Source organism: Camponotus floridanus, unplaced genomic scaffold (genome assembly GCF_003227725.1).
Source record: "Camponotus floridanus strain SB8 unplaced genomic scaffold, Cflo_v7.5 scaffold88, whole genome shotgun sequence".
NCBI classification, from domain to species: Eukaryota; Metazoa; Arthropoda; class Insecta; order Hymenoptera; family Formicidae; genus Camponotus; species Camponotus floridanus.
The window spans coordinates 628692-643677 of NW_020229858.1; the positions used below are offsets into that span (position 1 = coordinate 628692).

The following is a 14986-nucleotide window of genomic DNA, read 5'->3' on the forward strand; positions in this document are numbered from 1 at the left end:
TGTAAATTGTTTATGTCGATATTTTCCAGAAACGATATTTCTTGCAACGATCATAATTGTATAATCGTTGCAAAATGTATCTCTGAGTAAGTAGGTATATAGTATAATTGGCGTAGGTGAATAGAATTGAAGGATAAACCAAATTAAAATTTAAAAAAATTCGCATTTTGAAAACATGTGAATTAAATGTGCGTAAGAATAAATTGCTTAGCGAGTAGCAGAATTAAATCTAATTTTAATTAAATCGAAATACATCGAAACAACCGGTAATGCGAATTTTTAAAAATTTTAATGCGATTCTCACCCACTGTAAACTTATTCACCTATTTTATTGATATCTCGGAATTAGCACGATCAATATATTAATTTTATTCTATGCTAATTTGAGCAGAATCTGTAAAAATTTGTTTCAAATTTTATAGATATTCAATGTTGATTATATTAAGTTCATTAAAAAAATTTTTAATTATACATATATACACATATATATAAAAAAAGAGAAATATTTATTTTTAAATTAAATATAAAAAAGCTAAAATAAAAAAAGCATTCATAATTTTTTAAGGAAGCTCAATTTGTGAAATTGATTATTTTATACGAAGAGGAGTACGATATTTCTTTAGATTTTCTATATAGTATATAAAATAATAACATATATTTACATTTAAAAAAAAGAGAGAGAAGTATAATGCATCTCCTATATATTTATCCATACTCTAATTTAATATCTATTGTTAAAAATTGATTCCATTATATACAAGATTATGTAAATTAAATTTCAAAGGTTTATTGTTAGTTCAGATAAATTATTGTGTTGATGAGATTATTTTCCCCTAATTATTTATACAGTATAATTAATATAAAAACAGAAATAAAAAGACCAATTTTGATAGATAGATCTTAACTTTGAAATTGATCGTTCTACTTCCAAGTTATCGATATTATGCATGGTTTATGGTGTGGGTGTTAATGAATCGAGTCGCTGACGCTGGATATATTGAGTAGTATATGTTTTAATGATGTGATTCCATAATATGTCAATATGCACAGGTAAATATTCTTGTCATTATAATCGACGTGTTACAGTGTGTTATGTGATACGATAGTAATCGGTTTATAAGTATAACCACTTCTTTTTTTTCTCGTATATAATTAAGAACTTAAAATAACTCTAAAGGATAAACTACATCACTATCGGCTAGAGCGACTATTTAGCGATAATAATAGCCTACCATGTCTTTTACTAACGGCGCTCGATGAGTATGTATATCATTTTTATATTTTTCTCCCTCTTATTCCGTATTTTCTTTCCCTAACTGTGACCTCCTGCAAGTCTGTCGCGCTTTTATCAATCCCAGAAATACCAAATTCGTGTAAGAATTGCGAAGAAAGTAGTTTTATTGTAAATTTATAGTTCAAGACGTTGTTTAATGCTTCGATATTAATTTTTCTAATGGCAGATACTCAACTCCAAGCAAACTTTAAAGTTTTCAGACAAGAGACATTTCGTTTCATAATAATTAAGAACAAAAAGAAATTGTTCGATATTACATGAGGAAAGAAAGCTATTTCTGAGATTAATGTTACCGATTCACGCTCGCTGCTTCGCCTCTGTTGACTGCTCGAAAATGCATATCCGTTGTAATTTTCATACAACGTTTCAGAGACTGTCTAAAGAATTCGCCTTTCATCCTACAATGCGAATATTGCAAATCACAAAGTCATAAACTAATAGAACAATCCCCGAATTAATCTATCAAACACACGGGTGAATATACTAAAATCTTCTTAAATATTTTTCAAATATTGTAACGCGCATTTTTACTGCATCATATATATATACCACGTTTAACACTAAATGCAGACGGTAGGACTTAATTATCATACTGAATTATACCGAATCAAAGTAGTAAATAATTTTATCATCAAATAGTTACGTTATAAATGGATTCTATAATTCACAAACAGTTTATTATACTGAAATAATTTATTCAAGTGCAATTATTAAAGGATGAAAGATCGCACTACCATAATTGCGGAAATAGGAACGCGCGGCGCATCAATTTGTTACTGTGACAAATAAGTTGTTTACAAATACAATTACATAAATCCGCGAAACGAGAAGCGGCGTGATCGTCAGTGTATTGCTCGCGAACAGAGAAAAGCAGATGATAATTCTAGACACACATACAGGCGTCTCACATATTCCTATAGCGTGTACATCAGTGTAATAGTCATATAAGAGTGAGTGAGAAGTTTCTTTCGTACTCATAGATGTAATATATACGTTTATATAATATAATATATATGTATATATATATATAAATATGGATGTGCATGGGTCGTGGTAGTGGTGGTTGTAGTGGTGCTGTTGTGTTCAGTGTGTGACGGTATAATATATGTGTATATATTTATATCTAAATAATCTTTGCTGCAGAGTTTTGAGTCGCAAAGCTCGTGTACATGCGATGTCGTTCGGTCTTTTTCTTTATTGTTTTTCGGTAGCAAGAACCGAAGTTCACTAAGAGGCGATACTTGCCACGTTTTTATGTCGACGTACCTCTTTCTTGCCTATATTTTTTAACACTAATTCGGTTGAATCGTTTGGCTATTTTTTAATTTCTCGGAATGTGTACTGGTCACGTGAAGGTGAGTTATATTTTCAGAAAATATCGCAAGCTGACAGAGATAGATTGTAAATCGGATTAGAAATGAAATATAAAAATAAATTTAAAAATAATTTTTCAATATTTTTAAATATTATTTATGTTATATGTATTTCTTTTATCAAATTTCTACGATTTAAATTGAACTTGATACCGATGTATTTTTCAAAGTATAAGTTCAACTGTGTGATTTTAATTATGCTGAGATAATATATATTTTTAAAGAAATATTTTATATTTTATAATATCTCAAGAATAATAAAAATGCACATGCATAATATTTTCATTATTTCGAGAGCATATATTTAAGCTTTTGAAATAATGATTAATTTTAATTCAATTCAATTTTCTATTCAGTTTTAGCAAACGTCACCATCACGTGTGTATTCCACGCATTTCCGTTCTCATTCTCTCCCTCTTCCAAAAAAGTAACAATTCTAGTAGATAGCTTGTAGCTATCTTTATTTCTTGATGCATAAATATAAAATCGCATATCATGTTGTTCGATTACGAAAAAGAACAAAAACTTTTAAGCTGATTTTCGAAAAGAAATCTCGGGGGATGCAACAATTGCGGCGCCACATTTCGCACCCCGAAAAATCGCGCTTGGATCCGGTCAAAAGGGTTAACAATTCCAGAACTAGATTTCAATACTTTATATTTCATATGTCCAGTTTTTTTTTCTATATATATATGTATATATATATTCTCATATAGAATCTGTAGATATACATTCTTGGCAAATCCGAAAAAACTGATTCCAAAATAGGAACAGATCATTGTGCGAACTATGTATACAGGGTGCAATTTGTGAGAAACGCACGTGTCGTGTCGTGTTCTGCTTGATACTATACATATCTCTTTTCTGTATTTCTTTTTTTTTATTATCTCTCGTCTTTCCGTGTTGCCTGAATTTGTCATGATTTTTGTTTTTTTTCCCTCTTTTGTTTCCGTTTTATCGCTCATTTCGGTTTCTTTCATCTGAATGGTGGTACATTTGATAGGGTGCACAGGGCTGCTAGGCACAGATAATTGACTCGCAAATAACTCTTCAAACAACATTAGAGCGTACGACATACAAGTATTAATATACACATTACATCGTTTTTTTTGTTTTTGTGTTTAGGAGCAACCACACATATGTTGGATGTGTCTACGTGTAGATACACATATGTTTCGTCGAATTGCGTACAAATACTTATGCCATGATATTATCCGATGCGAAACGCTTCGAATTTCTTCTCCTTATTTTTTTTCGATAATCAATATATGTTAGATTAAGATTTGATTTTTTTTTCAGTTAAAATTTGATCTAAAATATTTATCTCATTTCTTAGAGATTTTTTTTACATCGCATACTAATAAAGTGATATATATCCTTCACAATCTTTTTTAAATCCAAACACATAAAGCAATTGATGAAAGGAAAGAGATTGAAGATGAAAGTCCGAGTTTGCGTTCTCATAATACATTTATGTGGCAAGAATATCCCCTTGGGAAGTGGAAGAAATTCGAATGTATGATAAGAGCATAGCTATGGGTATCATTATTGCACATCATTGTACTTGTCCATCGTGTACATGTGTGTGGCTTTTGGTGTGAATAGATCATTTTTCACGAGACGTGGCTTACAATATCTATGGCACGCTGCGGCACAACAGACTATTGTGGATGGTCAATGCTCGATTGACAGCCAGGTTCGAAATTATTACTTGCACATAGTGAAAAATGTGTGTCATGACGGACATTTCTTGAATGATCAAATAGATCGAATCAGGCCAAAGAATCAATACGAGACGCGAGTTTCCGCCTGGTTCGGTTTATTTCCCTGCAATCGCTTTTCAATGTCGCGGATCTAATCAATTGAATTAATTAAGTGCAAGCCTTCTGAAGTTTACAGGTTTGATTTAATTCAAGTCTTCTTTTTGGCGAACTAATTTCTGTGGCTTTCTCAAGCGCATACTATAGTAGCAGCGAATACTATGCCAATTAGACAAATGAATAAAAGATCTAACTTTAAAATTTTACATTTAATCAAGAGTCGTTATAATCGTTTTCTATGTGAATTATTTGATCATATACATGCATATCCAATTTTACTAAACATTGAGACGCATTAAATTGATATAGAATACAAATGATTTTAATTCCTGTTGCATTAAATTAATGATGATAAATTATTATTTAATTTCTAATTAAAATGTATTAGAATTTAAAAAAATGTTTTATGAAAAAATATTTTATGATAAAATTAATTGTTCGATAAAATCGCGCTATAAGCTCATACTTAAAATATTACGACGTAAAAGAAAATATATATTCTTTCTGAATTTTCCTTCAATCCGAACATAAATATCACAATCGAATTTAATGATTAAATTTAGCAATCAATTAGACAAACGTTTTTTTTATGGCAATAAAAGCATTCTTCATGCAATCCATTGGTAAATAAACTATAATAATAAGTAGTAGAATAATTAATCGATTAAATTATATCCATAATTGCGATTTCAAACATTGGCGATCCGGCGTGGACTATCCTGACGCAGCGGCTGGTCGTCTCGTGTTCTCCATAGTGTCGTAGTGTTGTAGTGTGAACTGGTATCGTGTGCGAGTGAATGTGTATGCTAGTGACGCACGTGATCGATGCATTATAATAATTGTATACAGTCAACAAATCTTATTACATCTAGTTTGTCTTTTCACGCAGCGTATGGGAAGACAGAGCTTAGAGACCCTTCCGGCTCAGATATATAATAACGAGGTGAAGAGGGGCGAGAATAGATAAAGGTAGGGCTAGAGAAAGGAAATAAGGGAAGAGGAGAAGTAAAGAGTGCGTTTTAAAATCGGCATATCTCTAATTTTATTCAGGACATCGAAAGGCGCGAAGAAGAATGAAGACGGGATTTGGAGGAGGGGAGGGGGGGAAAGAGGAGATCGGGGAACACTTAGAAACATTGATATGGCGAATGGTAGTGCTCGGGGTGTCTAAAACCTGATATGTAGGAGCAGGTATATGTCACCGGTAATACTTGGGCTTATTGGGAATCGCTAGAAAGGCTACACTGCGCTTTAACTTATTTTGTACGACTACTTACACGTCCGTGAATCCTGCTCAGCAAAAACTTCGCGAATCTTAATGATAAATTTCAATTAAGAATTATAATAAGAACTATATAATTATATAGAATTTTAAATCTATCATATCGCGCGAACGATTTTATGATATCCATTATTGAGTAAATTGTTTTCACAATGATTGATTAAATCAGCAAATTGTCAAATTTCATTATCTCATCAACATTAAAAATCCGAAAAAATAGACTTTCGATCGACAATTAGACTGGAAGAATTTTTTATTTTATTTTATTTTTTTACAAATTTGCTTGAAAATGCATCTTGTCAATTATCATATAATATGGTCATTTAGAATATCGTTATAGTATAAAGTAGAAATAATATCCTCCCTTGCTCTTTACTTAGTAAATTTTGCATAATCAACAAGATTGCGTACGCAATTTACGCTGAATGTTCAAAAAAAAAATTTTAAACAAAACGAATAAGTTTGAGAGGGAACGCAAGATGATAACGAAACACTTTGCGTACAAAAGAAATCAAAGCGCACCGATAGTAATACCTTTTCGCAATACCATTAATTAATAACAATATTAACGATATGTACCTACACTGTATTAACTATCTAAGTATCTAACTAACGAGCATTAACCTAACGTCTTAAACGCAACGTTCATTTAATATACTTATTCAGCCCCCCGACTTTCGCAAAACCCGCGCAAGCGAAAGAGGGGGCCATATAAATAATCATAACACTAATAATTAAAGATAATGATAATTACATTATTAATAATTAGTCAATTAAATTTTCTCATGAGAGATTTGCAAATATATACATATAGATGGGATATGTATTAGTAAGATCTAAAGAGAGAGTACCAGTTATTCAATAGCTTCTGCTCTCAAAGTTACAATTAATTATCGACACAGATGGCTCGTCTTTACAACCTCGAGTTTGGTGTGTATGAGTGTATGTATGAGTGTAATAACATGTAGTCGTGCTTACATACACAGTGCTATGTATACCTCTCTACCTGGAATACTGTATCGTTTACGAGGATCTCTACAGACTACCAAATTACAATTTGATTTTGTACACGTTTAGAACCTGTTCACCAGAAGATATCCGCGAATGTCCCGGATTATCGTATTACACAATGTATTTATTCTGCGATTGACGATTATATATTAATGCTCTCATCCGCGTCGCGATATTTCATTAGATCCACTATAAGCGTCACACTTAGCGCGAAAGAGAGTACGCGAACTTACTTTAGGGGTTCTCTTCGTAACAAAAAAAAAAAAAAAAAAAAGAAAAAAAAAGAAAAATAAGCTATGTACATCCATTCGTCCATTGCAAAGAGACGCGCGATTAATCTTATATTGTAAACGTATCTATGTCTATCGTGCCTCTTTTAATCCTTAACTACAGCGGCAAACTTCTGAGGATATGGTTAAATCACTGCTTCTTTAAGAAGTTTCGTGCAATTTTTTTTTAATTCTTCCACTGCATTTCGATGTATTTAAAATCAATATATAAAGTCTGACGACGGATGTATCTATAGCGACTAGATTATTTTTTTCATATAAATACCGTCAATAAATTTAATCCTGTTAAGAAGCATTATTTCTATTGTCATTTGTTTTCCATCTAGTAAGATTAAATTTTCTTGACGGTAGTTAGAGAGAGAAAGAATACAAATCTATCTAATAACGCGTAACACAAAATCATCGCGTCAAATACGCACTTTTACGTCGTTATTAGATTCGCTCATAAATATACCCGTCGTTCGATTTTCCAAATAGCATTGCGCTGTTGAATATAATGCGATTATATATAGAATCCTCAGAATTTTGCAGTGTCAGTTGTAACACCGACGAGGGTGCTCCGGTCGAAAGTTGATATGCAAGCCGTGAGCTTCGCCCCTTTGCGCGAGGCTCTTCATCTTCTGATGCACAGTACTCGAAATGATATATTCGTTTACTTATGCGTAACTTTAGATTTAACCCTTCCACTCGATCGGTCATTCTAGGCGTAACATTGTCAGGTCAAGCAATCATAGGAAATTTTCTGACTCTTCGCGAATTACAAATTATTTAATCTCTTTCTCGCGTTTACATACATTCTTTTTATCTTATTTTCAACTCTGCGTTCTAATCTACGGTCCTCGTTTAAGTCCTATCGTGGACCCTCAGCCTTGTCTAGCGTCAAATCTAGAGCTCAGTTTGTATATTCTTTATTTTTCTAATTATATTTAGCGCAAATGGAAAAGGGTTAAATGTAAAGGTCGATCGTCGAAGGGACGTCTTTAAAACTACATCCCGTTCGCTACGTTTCGACCTGGACACGTATTTGGGCCGAATCGAAGATACAGCGAAGGGAACGAGTTCAAACGAGTGTTCGTTGTAATACGTTCTACGTACGTCTTACTTTACCGGAATTTAGCGCGCGGGTAAAGTATCAGAAAATAAGCGACAGTCTGGTAGCGTGTTCGACGCGCGTTTTTTTTACGATGCACCGTTAAACTCACGCTCGAGCGGAATTTTCATCAGAAGAGTATCGTTTTGTCGAGATGTGTCCCTTAGGAAAGGATATTGCTGTTATAATTCCTTGAAAACGAAGATGCGTTTCTCTCATTTTTATATTTTCTCCACATTTTATATTGCATACATTTTCTAAAAAAATAAAAACGCAAGAACAAAAAAATTGATTAATTTTCATTAATAAAAGATAACTACACGAAAAACTTTAATATCGTATAAAAAAAGCGTAGTTTATCAAAGATACCAATAAAATATATTCAAATATTAAGCTACATCCCTGCTAATCGATTATTGTAAATAAATTATTATTAATTTTTATAGTGATTCAAAGATGTTTTTATTCTAAGTAAAAACATTCTAAATAAAAATATTTCGCAAGGATGTATGCGTGTACGTAAATGTTTTAAAATCGAGTTTGTCGTCAAATGGATCTTACATTCGCAAGTTTATCCTCAAGGAATTTTACGTGTGACTGAGTAATATATATTTTATTTCAAAAAGTTTTCTTTTTAAATGAATGTGGATATATATCGAGTACACATTTGCCACACGACGATACACTCTTGACTTTAACATCATATTCCGCATCACTTAAAAATATATAATTATACATATATATATATATACATATATATATATATATATATATATAGTTATATATTTATATATATTTATCTACAAAATTGTATGATATGGTTACACATTCTAAGTTGCTTAGCGCGACTACTTACGTTTTCTTAGGTCCTGTTCACTAAATCAAAAATTTGAATGATAAATTTTTCAGATAGATAAAAGAGTGATGTATATTCTATGTGTACTCTCTAAATTTTTCTTCATAATTACAATATATAATAATATTACTAATGATATACTTTAATAGTATTAAGAAAAATGAAGAAAATTGAAGAATTTAACGAGATAATAAAAAGATAATAAAATAATAATATTATACTAATAATATATACTTTAATAGTATGTGATGTAAAAACAATTTTACATTTCTCTCATAAAGAAGAATCAAGGAAGGATGAAAATAAAATAATCTATTGTTGGAATAAAATCGCAACTATAAGTTCAAGTATAATAACGAAACGACGAAAGAGTCCGTCGTTTAGCTTATTATTAGTACCTTTTTTCCGCTTTCACGTGTTTCTCTCGACGCCGATACGTCGTCCCTTACGATCGACAACAATTTCATCATCAGCGATCGCCACGAGGATCGTCCTCGCTTGCGTTTGCCAACCGAAAGCCCCTTTTAAAATGGTACACAACTTATTCCCTAATCGTATTGTAACAAATATTGCCTTGAATATATAAATTTTGTTTCTCTTATTTAAATTATCTCTCATTTTTACGTTAGATCTCTCGTTCTCTCCCTCTCTCTCTCTCCCTCTTTCTCTCTCTCTCTCTCTCTCTCTCTCTCTCTCACGGATAATGGACAAAACGGCGGATATATTCACGCATGTCAAGGGCGCGTATTTCGGCCCTTATTATCTTATGTTACGTAGGGCCGAGTCTCAAAGAGTCTATTATTTATTTAGTTTAGTAGTAGAGTCGTTTGGTTCGCATCGCGCAAAATTTGTTCGGAGATCTAAAACCATTCTTATAAAAACGTCCCTCGGCCCGACAAAATATTACCGAGGGACACTAATATATTGTGTGTCGTCGACTTCATTGTTCTTATGTGTTTTTTTTTGTGTTTCGATATATATAAAATTCTCAATTTTCGCGCAGTCCGCGATCTGATCAAAAGCGTACAAATGCCAATGTGACGCTCGCCGTGCGCGTATTTATGCACGGGAGCGTATGGGCACTGGTACGTGTCGTCTCGTCGCAACCTGAACACTACAGCTTGGAGGGAGGGGGCGGGGGAAATTCCTTTGTTTGTTTATTCGATCGGAGAAGCGGAGATGTAAATGGGAATAGTGAAAACAATTTAATTCTCTTAATTGATAGCAGTCTAAATGACTTTATTGTTAACGCTTAGAACCCGCGAAGCTTCGTGCAACGAAAATCATCGAAAAACACAATTAAAAGATTTTTACATTATTGTCCAATGTAAAAATTCCTGATATGAAAAACAATCATATCCGACTGTGGAAATAACTCTCATCCGGGGATTAAAATAATTGTTTTCTTATATATAAAATTTCTCTTTGTAAAAAATTGTATTGTTCCTTGTTTTCTTCAATTAAAATTATTAATTAAAAAGTATGTCAATTACTTTCTTTTATTACAAAATATAGCAAATTAAAGTTAAGAAATAAAGAAATTTCAAGACAGAATTAACAATTGTAATGTAACAAATTTAATTTATAGAGAATTTTAATTTATATTTATTTACAGATTCAATTTTGTGGCTCTGATGGAAATTTTTACGTTTTTTAATATATTAATAATATTTAATATATTAATATATTAATAATATATTAAGTATAATAATAATATTATTATTTAATAAATTAATAATATTAAGAAATAAATCAAAAAATCTATACTTGTAGAAATGAATTACCACGTTGTGACAAGCTTTTTATGTAAAAATTTTATACTAAAAATTTTAAACTTTATTCCTTTTTTCAGAATTTTTTAAATGACTATGCCACAGAAAATCATCATTTGCATTAGAAAACAACTTTATCCGGATGAGTGTTGTTGAAATGTAATATTAAAAAACTGAATATATATAAAGTAAACGATGAAAAAAATTGCGCGATGCTTGCTGCGGGCTGAGGATATTACGATGATAGAATAACGCGTTATCAATGACACTCAAAGCAGATGCTGCATTCTACAGCAAGTTGTTCAGTTTTCGAAAAACACGAATGATTCAGATCATCTTCTAAACACTCTCTTAAATTGTATCCTGTGTTTAATAAGTGGTCGCCAAGAAATCTCCGGTTCATTTTATTGGATCCCACAAAGTATGGTCGTCGAGGAGCACATGGCTCGGTTTCAGAATTAATGTCGTGCATCACGCACGCGAGCGCACGCGAATTTAAGATAAGTTGACCGTAAATATACGAGCGAACGAGCGAGCGAGAGAGCGTCTCGTCGCGGTCGTGAGACATCATATATACGTCCGGGCTTCGCGGAAGCAGCGCCCACCTGTCTGCTTCGCGAGCAACCACAACGGATTTCGCACTTTTCGCACTCTAGGTTTCAGAACCTGCAGTCTTCCGAGAAGATTGCCTCCGACGGTCTTCGATCTTCCAGCTGCCCCTCTTCTGAGAGATTCGACCTTCCTCGGATGATTCTTCTTCCGAAGAAGTTAGACCGTCTTCGAGCCATTCAGCTACTACCAAAAAGAATTTTACCTCATTCAACCTATCCATTTCCTGATAGTTTCTCATCTTCTTGCAGTCACTCGAAAAACGTGCCATCTCTTTCCAACGATTTCTTTTCTGATAGATCATGCTTTTAGATGTCTTCTGAGAGGAATCAAATTTCCTCGGACAGCTTTTCTTCTCAAGGAGATAGACTTCGATGTTTTTTTTTCTAAAATGGCTCCTTCAAGCCATTCCATCTTTTTCCATCTATCTCTCAGTTAATATAGTATTATTTTCCTTCACCTTCTAGGAAATCTCAACATTTTCTTTTTCTTTGCGATTCAATCTTTAAATCATCCATCTTATGAAATAGTTTCAGCCTTCTTCGAAATAGTTTTCATTTTTAAAAAAATTTTTCATCAGCCCACATCGTTGCCTTGAGAGTGAAATTTTAATGATGATTGTGTGCGCGTAGCTCCTCGCGAAGTGTACCGGTTTACTTCCAAGCCCTTGATATGTGTATGCGCACCGGAGATCATTGATCTCCGAGCAATATACAGAGTCTCCGGGAATGAAGCACGACATCGTTGCGAGGATTGTGAACCGCTGACTGAAAAATCCTCACGACTTCAGCACTAACGCCGCGATGCCGTCACCGATGTGTCATCGTACTTATCGCAATTGTGGTCGAATGCCGAATACCGTGTCTGACTCACGTTAACAATTGTCTTTCATGGGACACGGCACTATCACGGTGCCGAGTTACATATTACATCGGCAACTTTCCCAACTCTTCGACCGCGACGGCAAAGATCCCTATCTAGGCTAACATGTCCTAGATACGTGCACGAAATCCTTCTTTAGGAATAGACTCGCGGGAGAATCGACCAGTTTTTCTACCGATATGTCGCGTTCGATTGAAAATGAATATCGTTGCGATGTACGGTTTCTCTTTCACCGTCAAAGTCGACGTTTTCTCCCCCGTCTACGGAAGGTTCATCATTCTCATCCGATCTCGCTGGCGCGCGCGTTCGTCTCACCCGTCTGGATGGGCCCGTCACATCAGTAGGGCCAGAAGGTGGGCAATGGGGGTGGAGGCGGTGGAGGTACGGTCGGATAGAGGGTCGGGGTGGCTATGAGGAGACAGGTGGGCGGCGGTAGAGGTGGCGGTACGGGCGGTGGTGGCGGTAGGACCGGGGATAATGTTATTGTTGCGGCTGCGGGGTGCAGGGCCGTGCCCGCCGTCGCGGGGGCACACAACGGGTGCAGGGCGGCGAGTGAGGGGCGCTGGCGCTGACGCTGACGCTGCTGGCCCTGGACCTCGCCGTTCTATTCCGAGTCCTGCTGCATTTTGACGTGGCCATTACCGGCGGAATTGCTCGACGCGCTGCCGCTGCTGGGCGGGAAGCTCGTGGGTATGGTGCGCGACGACGAGAAGCAGAGTTTCATGATGTAGGGGAACTTGCCGTCTGAAACAGACGAGCGCGACAAAGGGGACCGGCGTTGTAATATTTCGCTGTCAAACTTGCTGGGAATTGTCGATCGATTAGGGTCACTTGTGTTGAACTATGTATCTTATTGGGTTTGACTATTTTCATAACGAGCAGGATTTTTTTTTAATGGGCCATTTGTTTTATTATATATATATTTCCATTTATTCGCTTTTATGATTTATTTTCTCTGTAAATTAATAACAAATTAAAATAAATCTATGTATATATTAAGCGCGATCAAGATTTATCCGATTTATTTTCAATGTTTTGATCAATTAATTTTCTCTGAGAATTTGTTAAATCTTGTTTACTCTTTTTAATATTAAATTATCGTATTAGAATATTTCGAAGAAATGCTCAAACTAGAAAATAGAAGGAACATTATCTTCTTGATACAGATAATCGTAAACTTGGATAAGGGACATGAAATCTAAATCCAAAATCGAATGAGAGAGCGATAAAATCACCGCTCGCAAAATATTATAATCTCATAAAATTCTCAGGACTGCTATCTGGAGAAATGCTGCGCGAGAAAAATCTGAGTTTTATGATCATACAAGTGATATCGTGATACTTACTGCTGTTCTCCAGTGCTGTGTGATTACATTCCATGATAGCGGCCACCGCGATACCAACGCTGCTAAATTCGATGAGACCAGATGACGATCGTTCAGATTTGAGAGGGAACAGCTTGATCGTCGTCGGTGCTTCAATGCCACGTTCTACGAATACGCGATTCACTGTTTCCTCGGTTAGATCAGGCGGGGTATTGAAGAAATGAACTATTTTTGACGGTGGCTGTATCCTGTTCTTATTAGCCATTGCGGGGTTCAGGAATCTGCAACGATATATCGAAAAATTGGGCACTGTAGACTTGAAAAAGAGCACAATTTCTAGAAACTATGTATATAAATTTCTTTTACCTAATTTTTAATCAATTTGAAATCCATTATTATAATGCTAGAACAAATAATATATAATATTTCATCTATCAATCATCTATCAATTTTATTTTGTTCCAAAATTATTAAAACTTGTGCGTTTTTTTGTTAATGTTATAGAAAAATTGATCTAGCTTACAGTTTTCAGAATTTTACAGTTTTTTGTAAAACAATATATTTCACGTCTTTTGTTAACAAATATTAAATAAGACAGAAATATATTCTATCGAAACTATCAATCATAAATTTTATCTATCAATTTTTTAAAGAAGAGAGTGAAAAATGCTTTTAATATTTTCGCTCAACATTTACAATATTATAGATATCTATCATCATTCTGTCAGAATTGCTCCGGTGAATTTTGATCGAGATATATCAATAGTATATTGAAGATGTATTTCTAGATTTAAAAACTAAAAGCGCGAACATTTTCATCATCTGAAAACACAGAAGAGCAATATTGGAAAAAAAGAATCAAAGCACATTTTTACTTCCTCTCTTTGCTTTGATGAAGCCTCAGGGGGAACATACTTATTTTCGAAGTAAAATTCCCATTTCATGACTTGTACAATATCGATATCTTATTTTCAACAGAAATGTCAGCTTACAGTCTAGTCCCTCAATTACGCGAACGAAAGCGGATTTCCGCATGGAAGAGGGACGTCGGGATGCTTCTGGTGCGCAGTTTATCTTTCACAAGCTTTAGGGAACTTCTTGTGATTAACTTCTCGCAATCAGAACTCGCGTTCGCGCCCAAGACGAAGCCATTCCCTGCGGGCGATTAGGTTTTTCGTCGAAGCAAAATACTCATTTCGCCGAGAGAGCACTTTTTACTCCCCTATCAAAAACATGCGTCACGTTTAGCGGTGTATTTCTTCGCTTTGTTAAATTATTCCTCCCGATAAATTATTCGGTTTGAATTTCGCAAAACAGTGTTTGAGTAAAATTTAAATTGACTTTTTCAGAATCATGTTAAATAAATGAAGCGTCGAGATTAA

The 14986-nt window shown here is 34.2% G+C and overlaps 1 protein-coding gene across 2 annotated transcripts in view; it reads right to left on the reverse strand.

Moving 5' to 3' along the window:
- Positions 1–12764: 12764 nt before the first annotated feature.
- LOC105258129 (heterogeneous nuclear ribonucleoprotein L) overlaps positions 12765–14986 on the reverse strand; it is a 144880-nt gene continuing 142658 nt past the window's right edge. For both annotated transcript variants that reach the window (XM_011269215.3, XM_011269213.3), the window contains 2 exons: positions 13626–13885; positions 12765–13023 (listed from right to left, as the gene is read on the reverse strand). In XM_011269215.3, the coding sequence (XP_011267517.1) occupies positions 12884–13023; positions 13626–13885 (400 nt within the window). In that variant the 3' untranslated portion in view covers positions 12765–12883. The remainder of the gene's footprint in view (positions 13024–13625; positions 13886–14986) is intronic.